This window comes from Heteronotia binoei, chromosome 21, assembly GCF_032191835.1.
Source record: "Heteronotia binoei isolate CCM8104 ecotype False Entrance Well chromosome 21, APGP_CSIRO_Hbin_v1, whole genome shotgun sequence".
In the NCBI taxonomy this organism is placed as follows: Eukaryota; Metazoa; Chordata; class Lepidosauria; order Squamata; family Gekkonidae; genus Heteronotia; species Heteronotia binoei.
In genome coordinates, this window is record NC_083243.1 from 147,375,086 (window position 1) to 147,391,562 (window position 16,477).

The 16,477-nt window shown below is 43.6% G+C and overlaps 1 protein-coding gene across 1 annotated transcript in view; it reads left to right on the forward strand.

The window, feature by feature from the left end:
• Positions 1 to 16,477, forward strand: part of PDE3B (phosphodiesterase 3B) — a 137,645-nt gene that overhangs the window by 44,639 nt on the left and 76,529 nt on the right. The window contains exons 5-7 of the mRNA XM_060261334.1: positions 8,251 to 8,357; positions 12,222 to 12,426; positions 14,131 to 14,207. Coding sequence (XP_060117317.1) covers positions 8,251 to 8,357; positions 12,222 to 12,426; positions 14,131 to 14,207 — 389 coding nt within the window. The remainder of the gene's footprint in view (positions 1 to 8,250; positions 8,358 to 12,221; positions 12,427 to 14,130; positions 14,208 to 16,477) is intronic.

The window sequence follows — 16,477 nt, forward strand, 5'->3', positions numbered from 1 at the left end:
AGAAAAAAAGAGATTTTAAAAATAATTTGTGCCTTTTTCTTGTAAATATGACAACAAATATTTCATATGTGGGTTCCTCTGGTCCACTGCTTGCCTCCCGTTGCAACTGCTGTTTCTGCTAGAGGTCCTGCTAGGCCTCAGTGAGGAGAAGGAATGGGCTTGCAACATTGATCTTCCTTTTCTTCACTAACCTCTGCTCCTCAGCACTCCCAGAAGGTCAGCTACAAAATCTTTGGGCTGGTTCTGGGCTCTCTTTAAATTACCATTGGGATGCCATGCTCTCTTTACCAGTGCCATTCCAACCTTGTATTCTCAATGTTCTCAATGCCCTGGGAAGGTTCCTCCTTACTTCCATGTATCTGGCTTTATGCCAGATGCTTTCCACACCAATTGCCTGCAGGGTTGCTTCTTATTTTAGAGACTCAGCCCCAGTTAAGACACTAGGTAGATTATTTCTTAGGAGCCATTCCTGTAGCCTGTCTGCTGTGCCATTCTGCTTGGGCCTACCCTAGTTGTATTATGATTGGGAAGGGGTGTGTGTGTGTGTGCAAGACCAGCCTCACTCCTGATCAAGCAAACAAATACCAGTGGCATCCCATGTGACCCTTTACAATAACAAATCACTCTCACAGATGATCTCTGAAGGCAGCTGGATCAAGGTGGGTCAGAGCTACTGATATTGCTTGGCTTATCAGCAGTGTTTGACATGGTTGACTATGATGTTTTGACTCACTGTCTCATCAACATGGGGATTTGGTGGACAGTCTTCAAGTGATTTACCTACTTTCTCCAAGGTTGGGGACAGTGGGTGGTGCTAGGGGAGAGGATTTCACAATTATACCCATTGCTGTATGGAGTCCCCAAGGGGCTATCCTCTCTTCAATGTTATTCAACATCTTTATGAGCCCACTTGCCCAGCTGGCACAAAAATCATGGACTGAGGTGCCACAAATATGCTGATAACACCCAGCTCTATCTGTTGTTGAGTGGCTGGTTGGAGGCCACCCCAGAACATCTGGCCCTGGTTTAGCGGCCATGGTTGATTGGTTAAAACAGAGCAGGCTGCAACTAATCCAAGAAAGATGAAGGTCCTATGGCTGCGTGGGGTGGGAGTGGGGGTGTTGGAACAGCTTGCCAGTTCCCCTCTCTTGACAGGGTGTTGTTAACAGCAGGACTTTAGGGTTTGTAGAATCTTTCGGGCTCAAGTGCCATGTTCTACTGGAGAAAGTTTTTCTTCCAGACGTTTCATTCTCAGCTGCGGAGAACATCCTCAGTGGCGTTGCAGCCGGAGCAGGCGCTCTGACCTTCTTGGCTGCTGTGCATTGAGTGGGGCCAGGGCTGCTGGAGAGCTGCTATTTCTAGGCTGGAGGGGGTGTGGTGAAAGGGCAATTGGTTTGTGGATGTGTCCATTGTTTGGTGGGGCTTCCTGGAAGGGTAGTGATAAGGAAACCGGCTGTTGAATGTGACCATTGTTCTGTGTTAATTGCTGGGAGGGTTGGAAGGGGTGTGAAGATAAGGAAGATGGTTGTTGACTGTGCTGATTGTTCTGTGGAATTTGCTGGTTGTTCTGAGACTTTCTGCAATTTATAGTCTGTAGGGTGTTTTGCAGAGCTGGGTACCAAGATTGGTGGATGAAAATGCCTTCTTCCTTTCTGTTAAAATTGTGCTGGTGTTTGTAAATCTCAATAGCTTCTCTGTTCAGGTGGGTATGATAATGTGAGACCTTTCTACAGCTTCCATTACTTTGTTTGTTAACCATGCAGGCCTTTTCTTATACCTGTTTGTGCCTTTCCTAACTTGTGGTATATATTTTATCTGAGCTAGGATTGTAGTTTTAAATAGCCTCCAAGCTTCCCCAGGGGTTTTGACTGTATTTACTTTTCCTTTCAGTTTCCTCTTCACATGCCTCCTCATCTCAGAGAATTTATTCCTTTTAAAGTTAAATGTGGTTGTTGCGGTCTTTTGGGGCAACTCCCTATTTATACAAATGGTGAAATCAATAACGTTATGGTCACTGCTCCCAAGCGGTGCAATCACTTTTACATCTCTCACCAAGTTTTGGGCATTACTTAGGACCAAATCCAGGATCGCCCCACCGCTGGTAGGTTCTGAGACCATCTGCTCCATAGCACAGTGATTGAGAGCATCAAGAAACTCAATCTCTTTCTCTCGACCAGAACACATATTGACCCAATCAATCTGCAGGTAGTTAAAATCACCTATTACGACACAGTTTTTACATTTAGCCGCTATCTTTAATAATTCCATCATATTATAAACATCCTCTATCTTTTGATTTGGTAGGCGATAACTTACTCCCATAGTTAAATTTTCTTTTGGGCCCTCTATTTCAACCCAAAGCATTTCTAGAAGGGAATCTAATTCTCTGACCTCAGTCTTACCGGACTGTATATTCTCTCTGACATACAGAGCCACCCCACCTACAACCCTTCCCTCCCTATCCTTCCAATATAACTTATATCCAGGAATCACCGTGTCCCACTGATTCTCCTCATTCCACCAAGTTTCTGAAATTCTCACAATGTCTATATTTTCTCCCAACACTAAACATTCCAATTCACCAATTTTACTTTGAACACTTCTAGCATTTGCATCTATAATTTCCCAGGCAAGCTAGGTCCGCCACCTTCCTCCTGCCGCCTTGAGACTTTGGCAGACAGTCCATACTGTTTGTCACCATCACAGTGGAGAACTCTGATCCATTACCCGGTAGAAAAGTAACACCTAACCCTTCATCTCTTTGAGATGAGTCCTCCCAAACCAGAGACATTTCATCTCCTGTCGGCTTTCCCCCAAGATTTGGTTTAAAAACTGCTCTGCCACCTTTCTGATTTTAACAACAACAACAACAACAACAAATTTTATTTGTATCCCGCCCTCCCCGCCGGAGCAGGCTCAGGGCGGCTAACAACATGGTTCAGAGTTAAATTATACAAGTAAATAAAACTACATTAAACATTATCAGCATTTAGTTAAAATCTGGTTAAGCTTTAAAATTAAATTAGTTAATTTTTAAAAGTGCTAGTGCTATGTTTACTTTTTCTGATGGCGGTTTCCTTCGCAATTTCCATTTTCATCAGGGAAGGCCAGTCTGAAGAGGAAGGTCTTGCAGGCCCTGCGGAACTGTTCTAGGTCCCGCAGGGCCCGCATTTCCTCTGGAAGTTGGTTCCATAGGCTCGGGGCTATAGAGGAGAAGGCCCGGTTACGGGTGCTTTGCAGCTTCACCTCTCTCGGTCCGGGGATAGTCAGCAGGTTTTTCCCGGCTGACCTCAGTGCTCTCTGGGGTTCATATGAGGAGAGACGGTCCCTAAGGTAGACAGGTCCTCGACCATATAGGGCTTTAAAGGTAATGACCAGCACTTTGTAACGAACCCGGTATGTAACTGGCAGCCAGTGCAGTTCGCGCAGCCCAGGCTGTATGTGCTCCCATTTAGGGAGTCCCAGCAACAGTCTAGCCGCTGCGTTCTGCACCAGCTGCAGCTTCCGGGTTCGGCACAGAGGCAGCCCCATGTAGAGGGCATTACAGTAATCCAGTCTCGAGGTGACCGTTGCATGAAGCACCATTGCCAGATCTTGGCGCTCTAGGAAGGGAGCCAACTGCTTTGCCCGCCTTAGATGGAAAAAGGCTGACTTGGCAGTGGCTGCAATCTGGGCCTCCATTGATAATGCAGGCTCCAGTAAAACTCCCAGGCTCTTAACTCGGTGCGCCGCTTTCAACGGCGCCCCGTCGAAGACCGGGAGAGGTATTTCCCCTCCCCGAGCGCCCCGACCCAGACAAAGGACTTCTGTCTTCGCTGGATTCAGTTTCAGCCCGCTCTTCCTCAACCAGGTTGCCAAATCCTGCAGGGCCCGGTCTAAATTCTCTGGGACGCAGTCAGGCCGGCCGTCCATTAGCAGATAGAGTTGGGTGTCATCTGCATATTGATGGCACCCAAGTCCATGTCTCCTGGCAATCTGGGCAAGGGGGCGCATGTAGATATTAAATAGCATTGGTGAGAGAACTGCCCCCTGAGGCACTCCACAATCCAGTGTGCGCCTCTGGGACAGCTCGCCCCCAATTGCCACCCTTTGTCCCCGATCCTCGAGGAAGGAGGCAAGCCATTGTAAGGCAGACCCCCTCACCCCTACATCGGCGAGGCGGCGGGTCAGTAGCCGATGGTCGACCGTGTCGAACGCAGCCGACAGGTCCAACAACATCAGCACCGCCACACCGCCCCGATCCAGGTGCCGTTGGAGATCATCTACCAGGGCGAACAGTACTGTCTCCGTCCCGTAACCCGGGCGAAAGCCGGACTGGCAAGGGTCTAGGATGGAAGCGTCATCCAGAAAGCTCTGCAACTGTGACGCCACTGCCCTCTCTATAATTTTACCTAAAAATGGTAAATTAGAGACCGGTCGGTAGTTTGCCAATTCGGCCAGATCCGCTGTACTTTTTTTCAAGAGGGGACGGACCAAAGCCTCTTTTAGAGATGATGGAAAGCGCCCCTCCGAGAGGGATCTATTTATGATGTCCCGTAAAGGACATTCAAGCTCCCTTAAGTGCCTGCAGCCTGTTTCCATCTGGGGACAAGTGGAGACCGTCTCTTTTGTACAACTCCTGCTTGTTCCAGAAAGCATCCCAGTGCCTAACAAACTTAAACCCTTCCTCCTTACACCATCGTCTCATCCACACATTGAGACTTCTGATTTGTGCCTGTCTCTCCTGCTCTGCAAGCGGAACAGGTAGCACTTCTGAGAAGTCTACCTTGGAGGTCCTGGCCATAAGTCTCCCGCTTAGCAGCCTAAATTTTTCCTCCAGGACCTCATGACTGCATTTCCCCACATCGTTGGTGCCAACAACCATTGGCTCCACCCCAGCACTGTCTATCAGCTTATCTACTACACGCGTAATGTCCGCTACCTTCACACCAGGCAGGCAAGTCACCATACGGTCAGTACGCGGTTTTGCCATCCAGCTGTCTACTTGCCTAAGGATCGAATCACCAACTACCAAGACCCCCCCTCTCTCCCTGCCCAGGGATGGTTCCTTGACGCAAAAGGATTCCCGCTCACCAACTGAAGAAGACGTCCCTTCTGAGGGCGCATTCCCCTTATCCTCAGCATAGTGCCCTGTTCCCTCTCGACCCTCAGTCTCCCTGGCAGCAATGGGGCTGCCACGTTCAGATCGGGGCTCATCTAATACGCTCCCGAGAGTCTTCCCCGAGTGCCTAAGTGTCCGTCTCTGCTTCTCCAGGGCAGTCACCTCAGCCTCAAGGGTACGAACTCGTTCCCTGAGGACCAGGAGCTCCTTGCATCAAGCACACACCGAAGACTTCTGTCCTGTGGGCAGATAGTCATATATGTGACACTCAATGCAAAACACTGGAAAGCCCCCACCCCCCTGCTGGCATTCTACCTTCATGATAGCTTTTTTAAATTATTATTATTATACAGTCCTCTTTAAATCCTGTTTGTTTAAGTGGCTCCCCTTCTGGAGGGTCAACTTACCTTATTGGAAGAACAAGGAAATTAGGGATCTGGGTTCCTGGTCCTTACAAAGCCCCCAGGCCAAGAGCCCTTTAGCTCTCGCCCTTCGACTCGCGCCTTTGGCAACGCGCAGCTTAAAATGCAAAGAGGGTGGGGAGCACTGCCACTCCTACGCAATCAGCAGCAATCAGCAACAATCACTTTCAATCACCTTCACCTTCAGCCCACTCAACCAAACAAACAGCAGTTCCCCAGCTACGACAACTCAGCTGTCTCAGCTTATCTCAGAGCTGTTCTGCTCTGCTCTCCCTCAGACCTCTCTGAGATGTGGAATGCATGTCTGCCTAAATTAGGAAGGTGAGGACAGGAGACTTTGGTGGTAGAGTCAGAAGCAAGGTTGTGGCAAGCACGATTGAACAGAAAAGAAGTGCGGTCCCTTTAAATGTGTTGGCCAGAACTTCCTCTGGAGTTCAATTGTGCTTGTCACAACCTTGCTTCTGACTCTACCACCAAAGTCTCCTGGCCTCACCTCCCTAATTTAGGCAGACATGCATTCTACATTCATTTGATTGGGCTCTGAACCAGTACTTTGGGGCTGAGAAGGAGCTGGATCTACTGTTTTTAAATAGAGTGGAGTTGGCATTTGTAAAACAGGTTTAAGAGCCTAGGAGTGTTTATGTTTCACTGTTGGTGTAATAGCCAAGAGTGCCTTCTGTAAACCATGAGTATTTCAGCAACTCACCCCTTTCTTAGACTTAACTGAACTGGCCATACTAATCTGCTTTTTGTAACCTCATACTTAGATTGCTATAACACACTTCATGAAAAAACCCCCCAAATTTACAACTCATTCAGAAAGTGGCAACCCAATTATTTACAAGAGCTAGGTGACAGTAATACATCTAATCTATTTTTAAACCGTTACATTGGCCAGTTTGTTTCAGAGCTCAATTCAAGGATCTGGTTATGGCCCAGGTTCCATATATCTAAAGAAATGCCTCCCTCCCAAGTACCCTCATAGACCAATTACACTTTTCCAGTTGCCATCAGCAATAGTGCTTTCCTCCTTGTGGATCAAGATGTCTTGAGGAAATGAATGGGCACCAACTTTAGAAGCGTTTACAAGATGCTGCAAGGGCTTTTAATGGAGTTTAAATTGTACACATATTCTTGTGGGGGGCTTATAGGTTTTTGCTGTATTTTGTACAGTTTTAATTTTGGAATTGTAAGCCAATTTGAGCAACAAAAGAAATGCAGAGTACAAATATTTTCATAAATAATTTTTACAGTTAAATTGCCTCACAACAGTAGCATTGTAAGCAGCCAGCAGCCAGTGTAAAATTAATTTCTGTCATCCAGAGATATTTCAAATGTCCTGAGGATTAACTGTTGGCACTGAAACACAAGTTCTGGAAGCAGGTGTGATTATAATTAAGCATTTCAAGTAAAACCAATCTGTTTTAAATAAAAAGTAAGGAAAGGACTTTATCTTTTCAACCTTCATTGTTAGTAGTTATCAGGGCTTTTTTTTTTTTAGCAGGAATGCACAGGAACACAGTTCTGGCTGGCTTGGTGCCAGGGGGTGTGGCCTAATATGCAAGTGAGGTCCTGTTGAGCCTTTTTTACAAAAAGCCCTATGGGAAACAATGGTGATGTCAGGGGTATGGCTTAATATGCAAATAAGTTCCTGCTGGACTTTTTCTACAAAGAAAGGCCTGGTAGTTATTAATGAATAATATATTATTAGTAAGTAATGAATAACATAACTATGTTATTAGTGACATAACAGGTGAAGTCAGAGATTATTTGAAAGTGTTTTAAAGTAACTGTGGATAACTCCGATCTGGAAAATCCAGGTTTGAATCTCGACTCTGCCATGGAAGCTTGCAAGGATGTCCTTTGGCCAGTCACTCCATCCTGACCTGCCTCACTGGTTTTTGTAAGATAAAATGGAGGAGAAGAGAATTATATAAGCTGCTTTGGGTTCCTACTGGGGAGAAAGGAAGGATATCAATAAATAAAATAAAAAAATAAATGTAATCTGACTATAGTGATCACAGAAGACTTGCTATCTATTTGAGCAGTGAACTAAACAAAATGGTACAAATGCTCTATTGTGATTCCTGTTTTCCATTTAAATGGTACAATGAGTGTTTACTGGTACAGAATAAAGTACAGAACATAGTGCTTTATATCGCCTCTTATGTGGAACAAGGGAAAATAAGTCTGGTCTGTGGCCAATGGGCATATTATAATGTTGATTCAAAGAGCAAAACTACATGATATTTTCATTTCCATGACTCCTTGTTTCTTGCTGACTTTTAAAAATATAAAATGTCACTGAAACTGTGGTTCGAAGTGGGAAACTGTGGGGAAATAACAGTACTTAATGCTTTTTTTGCCCCGTTTTATGACTGAAAAGTGCAGCCTTATTATCCCCAGAATAGATAAATAGCCATCTCCTTCTGTGACCACGTCTTCCGTCACATCATAGTGTCAGAAACTGTATTGTGTAAAAATGGGAAAAGCTGGTAAAAGAACTATGGAATTGTGTGCAACTTTATCAGTAATTTTTCTTTCTATTAATTATGTGTTTATGCCAAGATACATTTGTAAATAGGATACATTTTTAGCAGTTATCATGGTTCCATTTTGATTGTTTATCTTTATCCATAAGATTAAAATGATCTTATCTGTATTATATTCTGTTTAGTAGAATAATATAAGATGAACAACCCTTTTTCTTTCATGTCTTACATTTAGTCAAGGATCCTATCCAAATGGGCCTTTTAACACAAACCTGTTGACAATACCAAAACAAAGATCATCTTCAGTGACCTTGGCTCATAATATAGGCCCCAGACAAGCTGGTAGGATATGTGTCACTTTTTAATAACTTGGCTGTAGAAGTATTTATTCAGTGGTATTTTTATACAAGCATAGTATAGCAAATTGAATTATTTTTGCACTTGTTGAGACTTTCACAGCTGACTATTTGTTGTTGTCTATAAAATATAAAATTGTAGAATTCTTAGAAAACTGAAAAACTCTGTTGCATTGTAACACAAAAAACAAAATGAGACATAGTTTGTTAAGAAACAATAGAGTAATCTAAGCCCCTGGTTTCCAATGTGATTTGGTCTCTGCTTGATATTTGTATTGTAGGAGCATCCCCTGCTTCTTCAACAAAAGGAAATCAATCAATCAATCAATAGAAAAGTTATATACAATTGGTGGGTTGGACTGATAGTGCACTATAAATGTTACAGTATGTCACAGAAGTGAGTACACTCCCTCACATTTTTGTAAATATTTAAGTATATCTTTTCATGTGACAACACTGAAGAAATGACACTTGGCTACAATGTAAAGTAGTGAGTCTACAGCTTGTATAACAGTGTAAATGTGTTGTCCCCTCAAAATTACGCAACACACAGCCATTAATGTCTAAACTGCTGGCAACAAAAGTGAGTACACCCCTAAGTGATAATGTCCAAATGGGGCCCAAGTAGCCGTTTTCCCTCCCTGGTGTCATGTGACTCGTTAGTGGTACAAGGTATCAGGTGTGAAGGGGGAGCAGGTTATCCTCTCACTCCCTCATACTGGTCACTGGAAGTTCCACATGGCACCTCATGGCAGTGAACTCTCTGAGGATCTGAAAAAACGGATTGTTGCTCTACATAAAGATGGCCTAGGCTATAAGAAGATTGCCAAGACTCTGAAACTGAGCTGCAGCACAGTGGCCAAGACCATACAGTGGCTTAACAGGACAGGTTCCACTCAGAACAGGCTTCGCCATGGTTGACCAAAGAAGCTGAGTGCCCGTGCTCAGCGTCACATCCCGAGGTTGACTTTGGGAAATAGACATATGAGTGCTTCCAGCATTGCTACAGAGGTTGAAGGGGTGGGGGTGTCAGCCTGTCAGTGCTCAGACCACACACCGCACACTGCATCAAATTGGTCTGCAGGGCTGTCGTCCCAGAAGGAAGCCTCTTTTAAAGATGATGCACAAGAAAGCCGGCAAACGCTTTGCTGCAGACAAGCAAACTAGGGACATGGATTTCTGGAACCCTATCCTGTGGTCCAATGAGACCAAGATAAACTTATTTGGTTCAGATGGTGTCAAGCGTGTGTGGCGGCAACCAGGTGAGGAGTACAAAGACAAGTGTGTCTTGCCTACAGTCAAGCATGGTGGTGGGAATGTCATGGTCTGGGGCTGCATGAATGCTGCCGGCACTGGGGAGCTACAGCTCATTGAGGGAACCATGAATGCCAACATGTACTGTGACATACTGAAGCAGAGCATTATCCCCTGCCTTTGGAGACTGGGCCGCAGGCAGGCAGACTGGGCAGTATTCCAACATGATAATGACCCCAAACACACCTCCAAAACGACCACTGCCTTGCTAAAGAAGCTGATGGTAAATTTTGGACTGGCCAAACATGTCTCCAGACCTAAACCCTATTGAGCATCTGTGGGGCATCCTGAAATGGAAGGTGGAGGTGCGCAAGGTCTCTAATATCCACCAGCTATGTGACATCGTCATGAAGGAGTGGAAGAGGTCTCCAGTGGCAACCTGTGAAGCTCTGGTGAACTCTGTGCCCAAGAGGGTTAAGGCAGTGCTGGAAAATAATGGTGGCCACACAAAATATTGACACTTTGGGCCCCATTTGGACATTATCACTTAGGGCTGTACTCACTTTTGTTGCCAGCAGTTTAGACATTAATGACTGTGTGTTGCGTAATTTTGAGGGGACAGCACATTTACACTGTTATACAAGCTGTAGCCTCGCTACTTTACATTGTAGCCAAGTGTCATTTCTTCATTGTTGTCACATGAAAAGATATACTTAAATATTTACAAATATGAGGGGGTGTACTCACTTCTGTGACATACTGTATGTCTGTCATCCAGAGAACTTTGTGATTAACTTTGCATGGCACACAGTCCTCCCACCTTTCTGTTCCCCACAGCAATTGTCAATTATATATACAAGGTGCTTTGGAAACCAGCAGAGGCTGAAAGCTATTTTGATACCACTAGGAGCGTACTTTTAAAAGGAGAGAAAGAGCAAGATTCCAACTGAAGATGTGAGCATAAAGAAGTCTCTGAACTGTGGCCAAAATATATGGGATTTAAGTATATGCCAGTCTTAGTTTGCACACAAATAATTTATAAATAAGGATGTATGTATACTATAGATTGAAACATCCATTTATCTTGTAAGCTATATCTCTGTGAAAGGGACCAAAGTTCTCAAACAATATATTTTTCTTTGTTATACAAATAATAACAATAATAATATAAAACAGGTGGCCAACGGTAGTTCTCAAGATGTTTTTTTGCCTACAACTCCCATCAGCCCCAGCCAGCATGGCCAATGGCTGGGGCTGATGGGAGTTGTAGGCAAAAAACATCTGGAGAGCTACCGTTGGCCACTCCTGATATAAAACATGCAGTAGAGTGAAAAATGTACAAAACAGTGTAATAGAGATACTTACAAACAATATATTTCATACTCATTTTCTTCAATATGTCAAAAATTCTGTTTGATTTTTCAAAAAAAAATTCTCTGAAATATTTGTCCAACCAGACACTTTCATCACATAATCCTATAAACCAGGGCTCTTAGCAGGAGCTCCTCTGCTTATTAGGCCACGCCCCTCTGATGTAGCCAATCCTCCTGGAGCCTACAGTAGGCCCTATACTAAGAGCCCTCTAAGCTCTTGGAGGATTGGCTACATCGGGGGGGGGGCGTGGCCTAATATGCAGAGTTGCTCCTGCTAGAAAAAGAGCTCTGCTAAAAACTACTGTTGAAGGGTTGTATTTCAGTGAAAACTTTGAACTGTATGCATTTTGGAACTCACACACATTTCTAAAGCAAGATGCTTTTCTGCTAAACATCATACGCTGAGCTAGTTACTCAGATCTTCAGTCATCTTGTGATGCACGTATTTATTTAGGATATTTCTTTGCCTCCTATTCAGAGTTCTGCTTGAGATGGTTTACAATTTAAAACACATAGCAATATAAAAATAACAAGGTAAAGGTAGTCCCCTGTGCAAGCACCATTGGATATAAACAGCATAAAAATATTCATAAACAGAAAAAGATAAAATAAGGTAAAAGTCCTGAGTAAAAAGGTATCTTTTGGCCTGGTGCCAAAGACAGTAAAGTATGTGCCAAGTGAGCCTCAAGGGGGAAGGTGTTCCAGGGGGTGACAACACCTGTCTTTAGTCACTACCAGTCTTTAGTCAATCCCCTGGCTTTAGTCAATACCCATAGTCAATACCCTGGCTTTAGTCACTACCCACCTCACCTCTGAAGGAGAAGACACAGAGAGCAGGGCTTAAGAGGCAGATCTTAACTGGTTGGCTGGATAATCTGGAAAACTGTTCTTCAGGTACCCTGGCTTCAAGCTATTTAGAGCCCAAAAAGTAAGAACCAGCATTTAGGAGTTGTGCCAGGAAACAGATGGGTAATCAGTGCAGATCATTCAAAAAAGGGTGACATGAACTCTGTAACTAGTCCCTGGCAATAGTCTGGCTACCACATTTTGAACTAGTTGAAGTTTCCAAAACTCCAGAACAGGCATGATTTTTTTCCTAGGCATATCCTTGAGTTTATCATCTCTTGTATGCATTTTATTTGATTTGTGAACATATGGTATCAATGAGGGTGCTTTACATGGTGAGTTTCTAAAGTTTTATTTCTTTGACTTTTTTCCTTTAGGTACTTCCTCAAATTTAAGTCATGTGAGTTCACCTACTAATGGATTTATATCCAGTGAGCTCCACCGGTCACCTGTAGAATTTCCTGATACTGCAGACTTCCTTACTAAACCAAGTGTTACTTTACATAAACCTCTGGGATGCACGTTTAATTCTTCAGATTCTCAGCAACCATTTAGAACATCTTCATATTATACATGTAGTAGGTAATGTTCTTTTTATTTCAATCTAACATTTTAATAATATTTTAATATTCTCCTGGAGACTAGGAGTAGACACCTCCCTCCTCTGCCCACTTTTTCAGTGTTCATCTTACTTTACAACTTGGTTTGCATAGTGTTCTGTGGCTTTTCCTTTTGCTCCATTTTATGGATTCTGTATTCTAGCAGTAAACTATCATACCATCAGAAAATATTCTTTTCTTTATTGGAAGGTCCTGCAAATAGTATGTGACTCTTATCACATAAAATTGGATTGGGTACAATGGAAATGCTTGCAGGAGTTAGCAGAGTGGGTTTTTCTTAGTCTTTCCCAAGCAGTTTACAATTTTTCACAAAAATCCCCACGGAGAACAAAGTTTGAGTCTAGTGGCACCTTTAAAACCAACAAAGTTTTTTTCAAGTGTAACCCAAGTGTTGGAAATAAGAGAAAGTTCAAGGCGTAAGGCCTTTTTTCTTAAAGATGCCTTCCCATTCACACACCTTGTCTTAGGCAAAGTAACTATTACAACAGGGAAAATGCAATTTTGCATACAAGCAGGACTTTTTTGTAGGAAAAGCCCAGCAGGAACTCATTTGAATATTAGGCCACACACCCTTGACATCATCATGCTTTTGCGCAGGGTTTTTTTGGTAGAAAAAAACCAGCAGGAACTCGTTTGCATATTAGGCCACCCACCCCAACACCAAGCCGGAACTGCATTCCTGTGTGTTTCTGCTCTAAAAGAGCCCCGCATACAAGGTATGGCACTCCCTACCCCCAAACTCCTTTCCCTGCCCAAACCAAAGGTCCAGTAGTCAGTGTCCTATAGGGTTGCCTGGTCCTTACTGCTCATCAATGGGGGGCTTTGGAGGTGGACTAGGAGGGGGCAGGGACATCCCAGATGCAATGGCATTACACACAAGCTATGTCATCACTAATTTAAAATGAGATTTGATATAGTGATCACTTATTTGAAGTAGTCAGTTGAGAAATATGTCCTCTTTTTTGCTTTTCAAAATATGGTAACCTTAGCTGAAATACACTGTCCTGTGGTGCATTTTGTTGGCAAAGTCCCTTTAACCCTTAGAAAGGATTTTGGAACAAACAGCAGACTGTTCAGGAAAAGGGAAGATGGGGAAAGCTGTGCTCCATCAACTATTCCCAGGAACAGTTCTCCTGGAACAAGGGTGGTCAGCTTTGAAAGTGGACTCTTTCTGACCCTTTAATTGATTTGCAGCAAGTACCAAGTGACATTATTTATCTCCACTTCATGAAAGTTCTAGCTGATCATTTCCACACATTAAGCCTCTATTAAAGGGACATGATTCACGCACACACACCCCTTTAGCAAACTTTGCTTGAACTGGCTCCATGGTGTAAAACCACATTCTTCTCCGGCCTTGCTTGTAGATCAGGGGTGGCGAACAGTAGCTCTCCAGATGTTTTTTTGCCTACAAGTCCCATCAGCCCCAGCCAGCATGGCCAATGGCTGGGGCTGATGGGAGTTGTAGGCAAAAAACATCTGGAGAGCTACCACTCACCAGCCCTGTTGTAGACTCTTACTTGGGTGCAACTAAAATTGCATGATCATGGAAAATGTGAATAGGAGTTATATAGTGATATGCCCCTGTTGTTACTGCTATAACCTTTATTTTTAAAAGTTTGAATTAAGATAAATGACTATTGTATCTTGTTTTGTTTTTGATAAGTTGTGGACGTCAGATATTCAAGCCTGCTACAGCCTCATTATCTGAATCTGCTTCAAAATATCATAGCAAAAAATCAGGTAGGATTTTGAACTGCATAAATATCTGAAATCCTTTGCTTTGGTAACCAGATTGAAACTGAATATAGGGCTACTGAGACCCACCACGGGCCCCTGGACAAAGATTCCACCACACACACACCCCACACCAGCCCTGACCCAAACCAAACATAATTTTAAAAATCATTTTGCTTGCAGTTACCATGAATCTGTAGTAATAAAAAATTGACCTCTCTGTCCATTTGTCCATTTCTGACTGGCATAATTCATCAGAGAATAAAGCTAGGAGACTCAAAATTGGGAAAGAGAAATGGAAAAGAAGGAGAGAAGAAAAAGAGAGGGGAAAGCTGCTTAATCTTGCTGCAACACACTAACTACAACTCTGCAAGATTCAGTTGAGCTGGATGCAAGGAAAGGAAGAAGAAAATTCTAGACTGTTGGGGACAATGATTATGTTAGCAGGCTGAAGGCTGCTAATTACTGTTGTAGTTGTCAGCCGTGCTGGCTTGTCTTGCTCCAATGCTGTGGATTTAGCATGATTGGTTAGGCAAGTTTGCTTCAGCCATGCAGAAAGGTGAGTCTAGCTCAGAGGTGGCCAAACTTGCTTAATGTAAGAGCCACATAGAATAAACTTCAGATGTTTGAGAGCCGCCCTCTAAATTTGGCGAAGATTGGATTTGGAATGTCCGAGTTACAGACCCCCCCAAGTAGGTGCCCCCAGGAAAACTCAGCTTCAGCTCTTATAACAGTTAACTCCTGTCTTTGTGCTGCAAAGTGGAAGCAGTGGCATCAGGGTGTCTGCTCCCATAGAGCAGAATGGGAGCTTCATGATTGTCTTCCAGAGTTGCCAATCAAGCTATGGACAACTGCTATGGGTATTTCTAAAGCTCCTAGAAGTCCATCCCTCAGTGTTGCTTTGGAATTGATTGAATCAGTACCAGGCTGTATGGGAAAACAAACTGCAAAAATGAACCAAATGAAACACCAAAAGAAAAAGGTGGTTCTTTTTTCAGTTCAGGAATGGCACAATCACTGAATCAGTTTGGAATGGATCATGAATCAGCCTAATTCGTGTATGAATTGTGGTACATAACTTTTTTGTGTGTCCATCTCGAATACCGATATATTTACACAGAACATGGGAAGTGCCAAAATTTTGCCAGGTTTTTACCATTCTTTCTTTTGATCTATAACTATATTTGTGAAAAGTTATAGGAAAATTCAATGTTGTAAACTGGGCCTAGCTTACAATATCTAGAACAGATACTAGACAACTTCTGAAAGGAACCAAGTTTTATGTTTTAATAATGTTTTAACCCTGCCTTCAACAGTCTAGTACATTTCCTTTATGTTACTACATCCCGCCCCCCCTCCAAGGTCTGTCTGAGAGCCAGCATGGTATAGTGTTAAGGGCGGCAGACTCTAATATGGAGAACCAGGTTTGATTCCCTACTTCACGTGAATCCTGCTAAGTGACCCAGGGCCAGTAATAGTTTTCTCAGAACTCTCTTGGCCTCACCTATCACATAATGTGCCTGTTGTGGGGAGAGGGAAAAAATGTGGTCGTAAGCTTAGGGTAGAGAAAAGCAGCATATAAAAATCTTCTCTTCTATCAGTAAGTCAAATTATTTGAAAAAAGAAAATGAACAACTAACTAGAGGTACAGGGTAGACCAGGGGTGTCGAACTCATTTCTTATGAGGGCCAGATCGGACATAAATGAGACCTTGTTGGGCCGGGCCATGTCGGGTTGGGCCAGGCCATGTGTGTACCTATTTAAGATTAGGTAGCAGAGAGATATAAACTTTATAAAGGACACAGACAGACACAATTATATATATATATTTCTTTGTATTTCTCTCATGGGATCCAGGGACTTGGGCAAAGAAAGCTCTTGCTCTTGTCTTCCTTCCCCAGGGGGAGAGGGAGAGGAGCCTAAGCCAATAGAAGAAAGAGAGGCTTGGCTCACTAGCTCTGCAGTGTGATTGAGAGCGCCTAGAAAAACAAGCTCTGCCCAAGGGAGGAACCTCAGCCAATGGAGAAAATAGAGGTTTTGCTCTGTAGCTCCTGCATGATTGAGCAAGCCTTGCAAAGTAATCTGTGATGCAGAAGGAAGCAAGAGAGAGGAAGAAGGAAGCAGATGACAGCCAGTTTCCCCGGGGGCCTGATAGGAGCCCTCCGGGGGTCTGCTTCAGCCCCTGGGCTTTATGTTTGACACCCCGGGGGTAGATTGTCTGATGTCAGTGATCAACAAGTGATGCCATTATTCTGCCCAGGCTTCCCAGGCCAGTA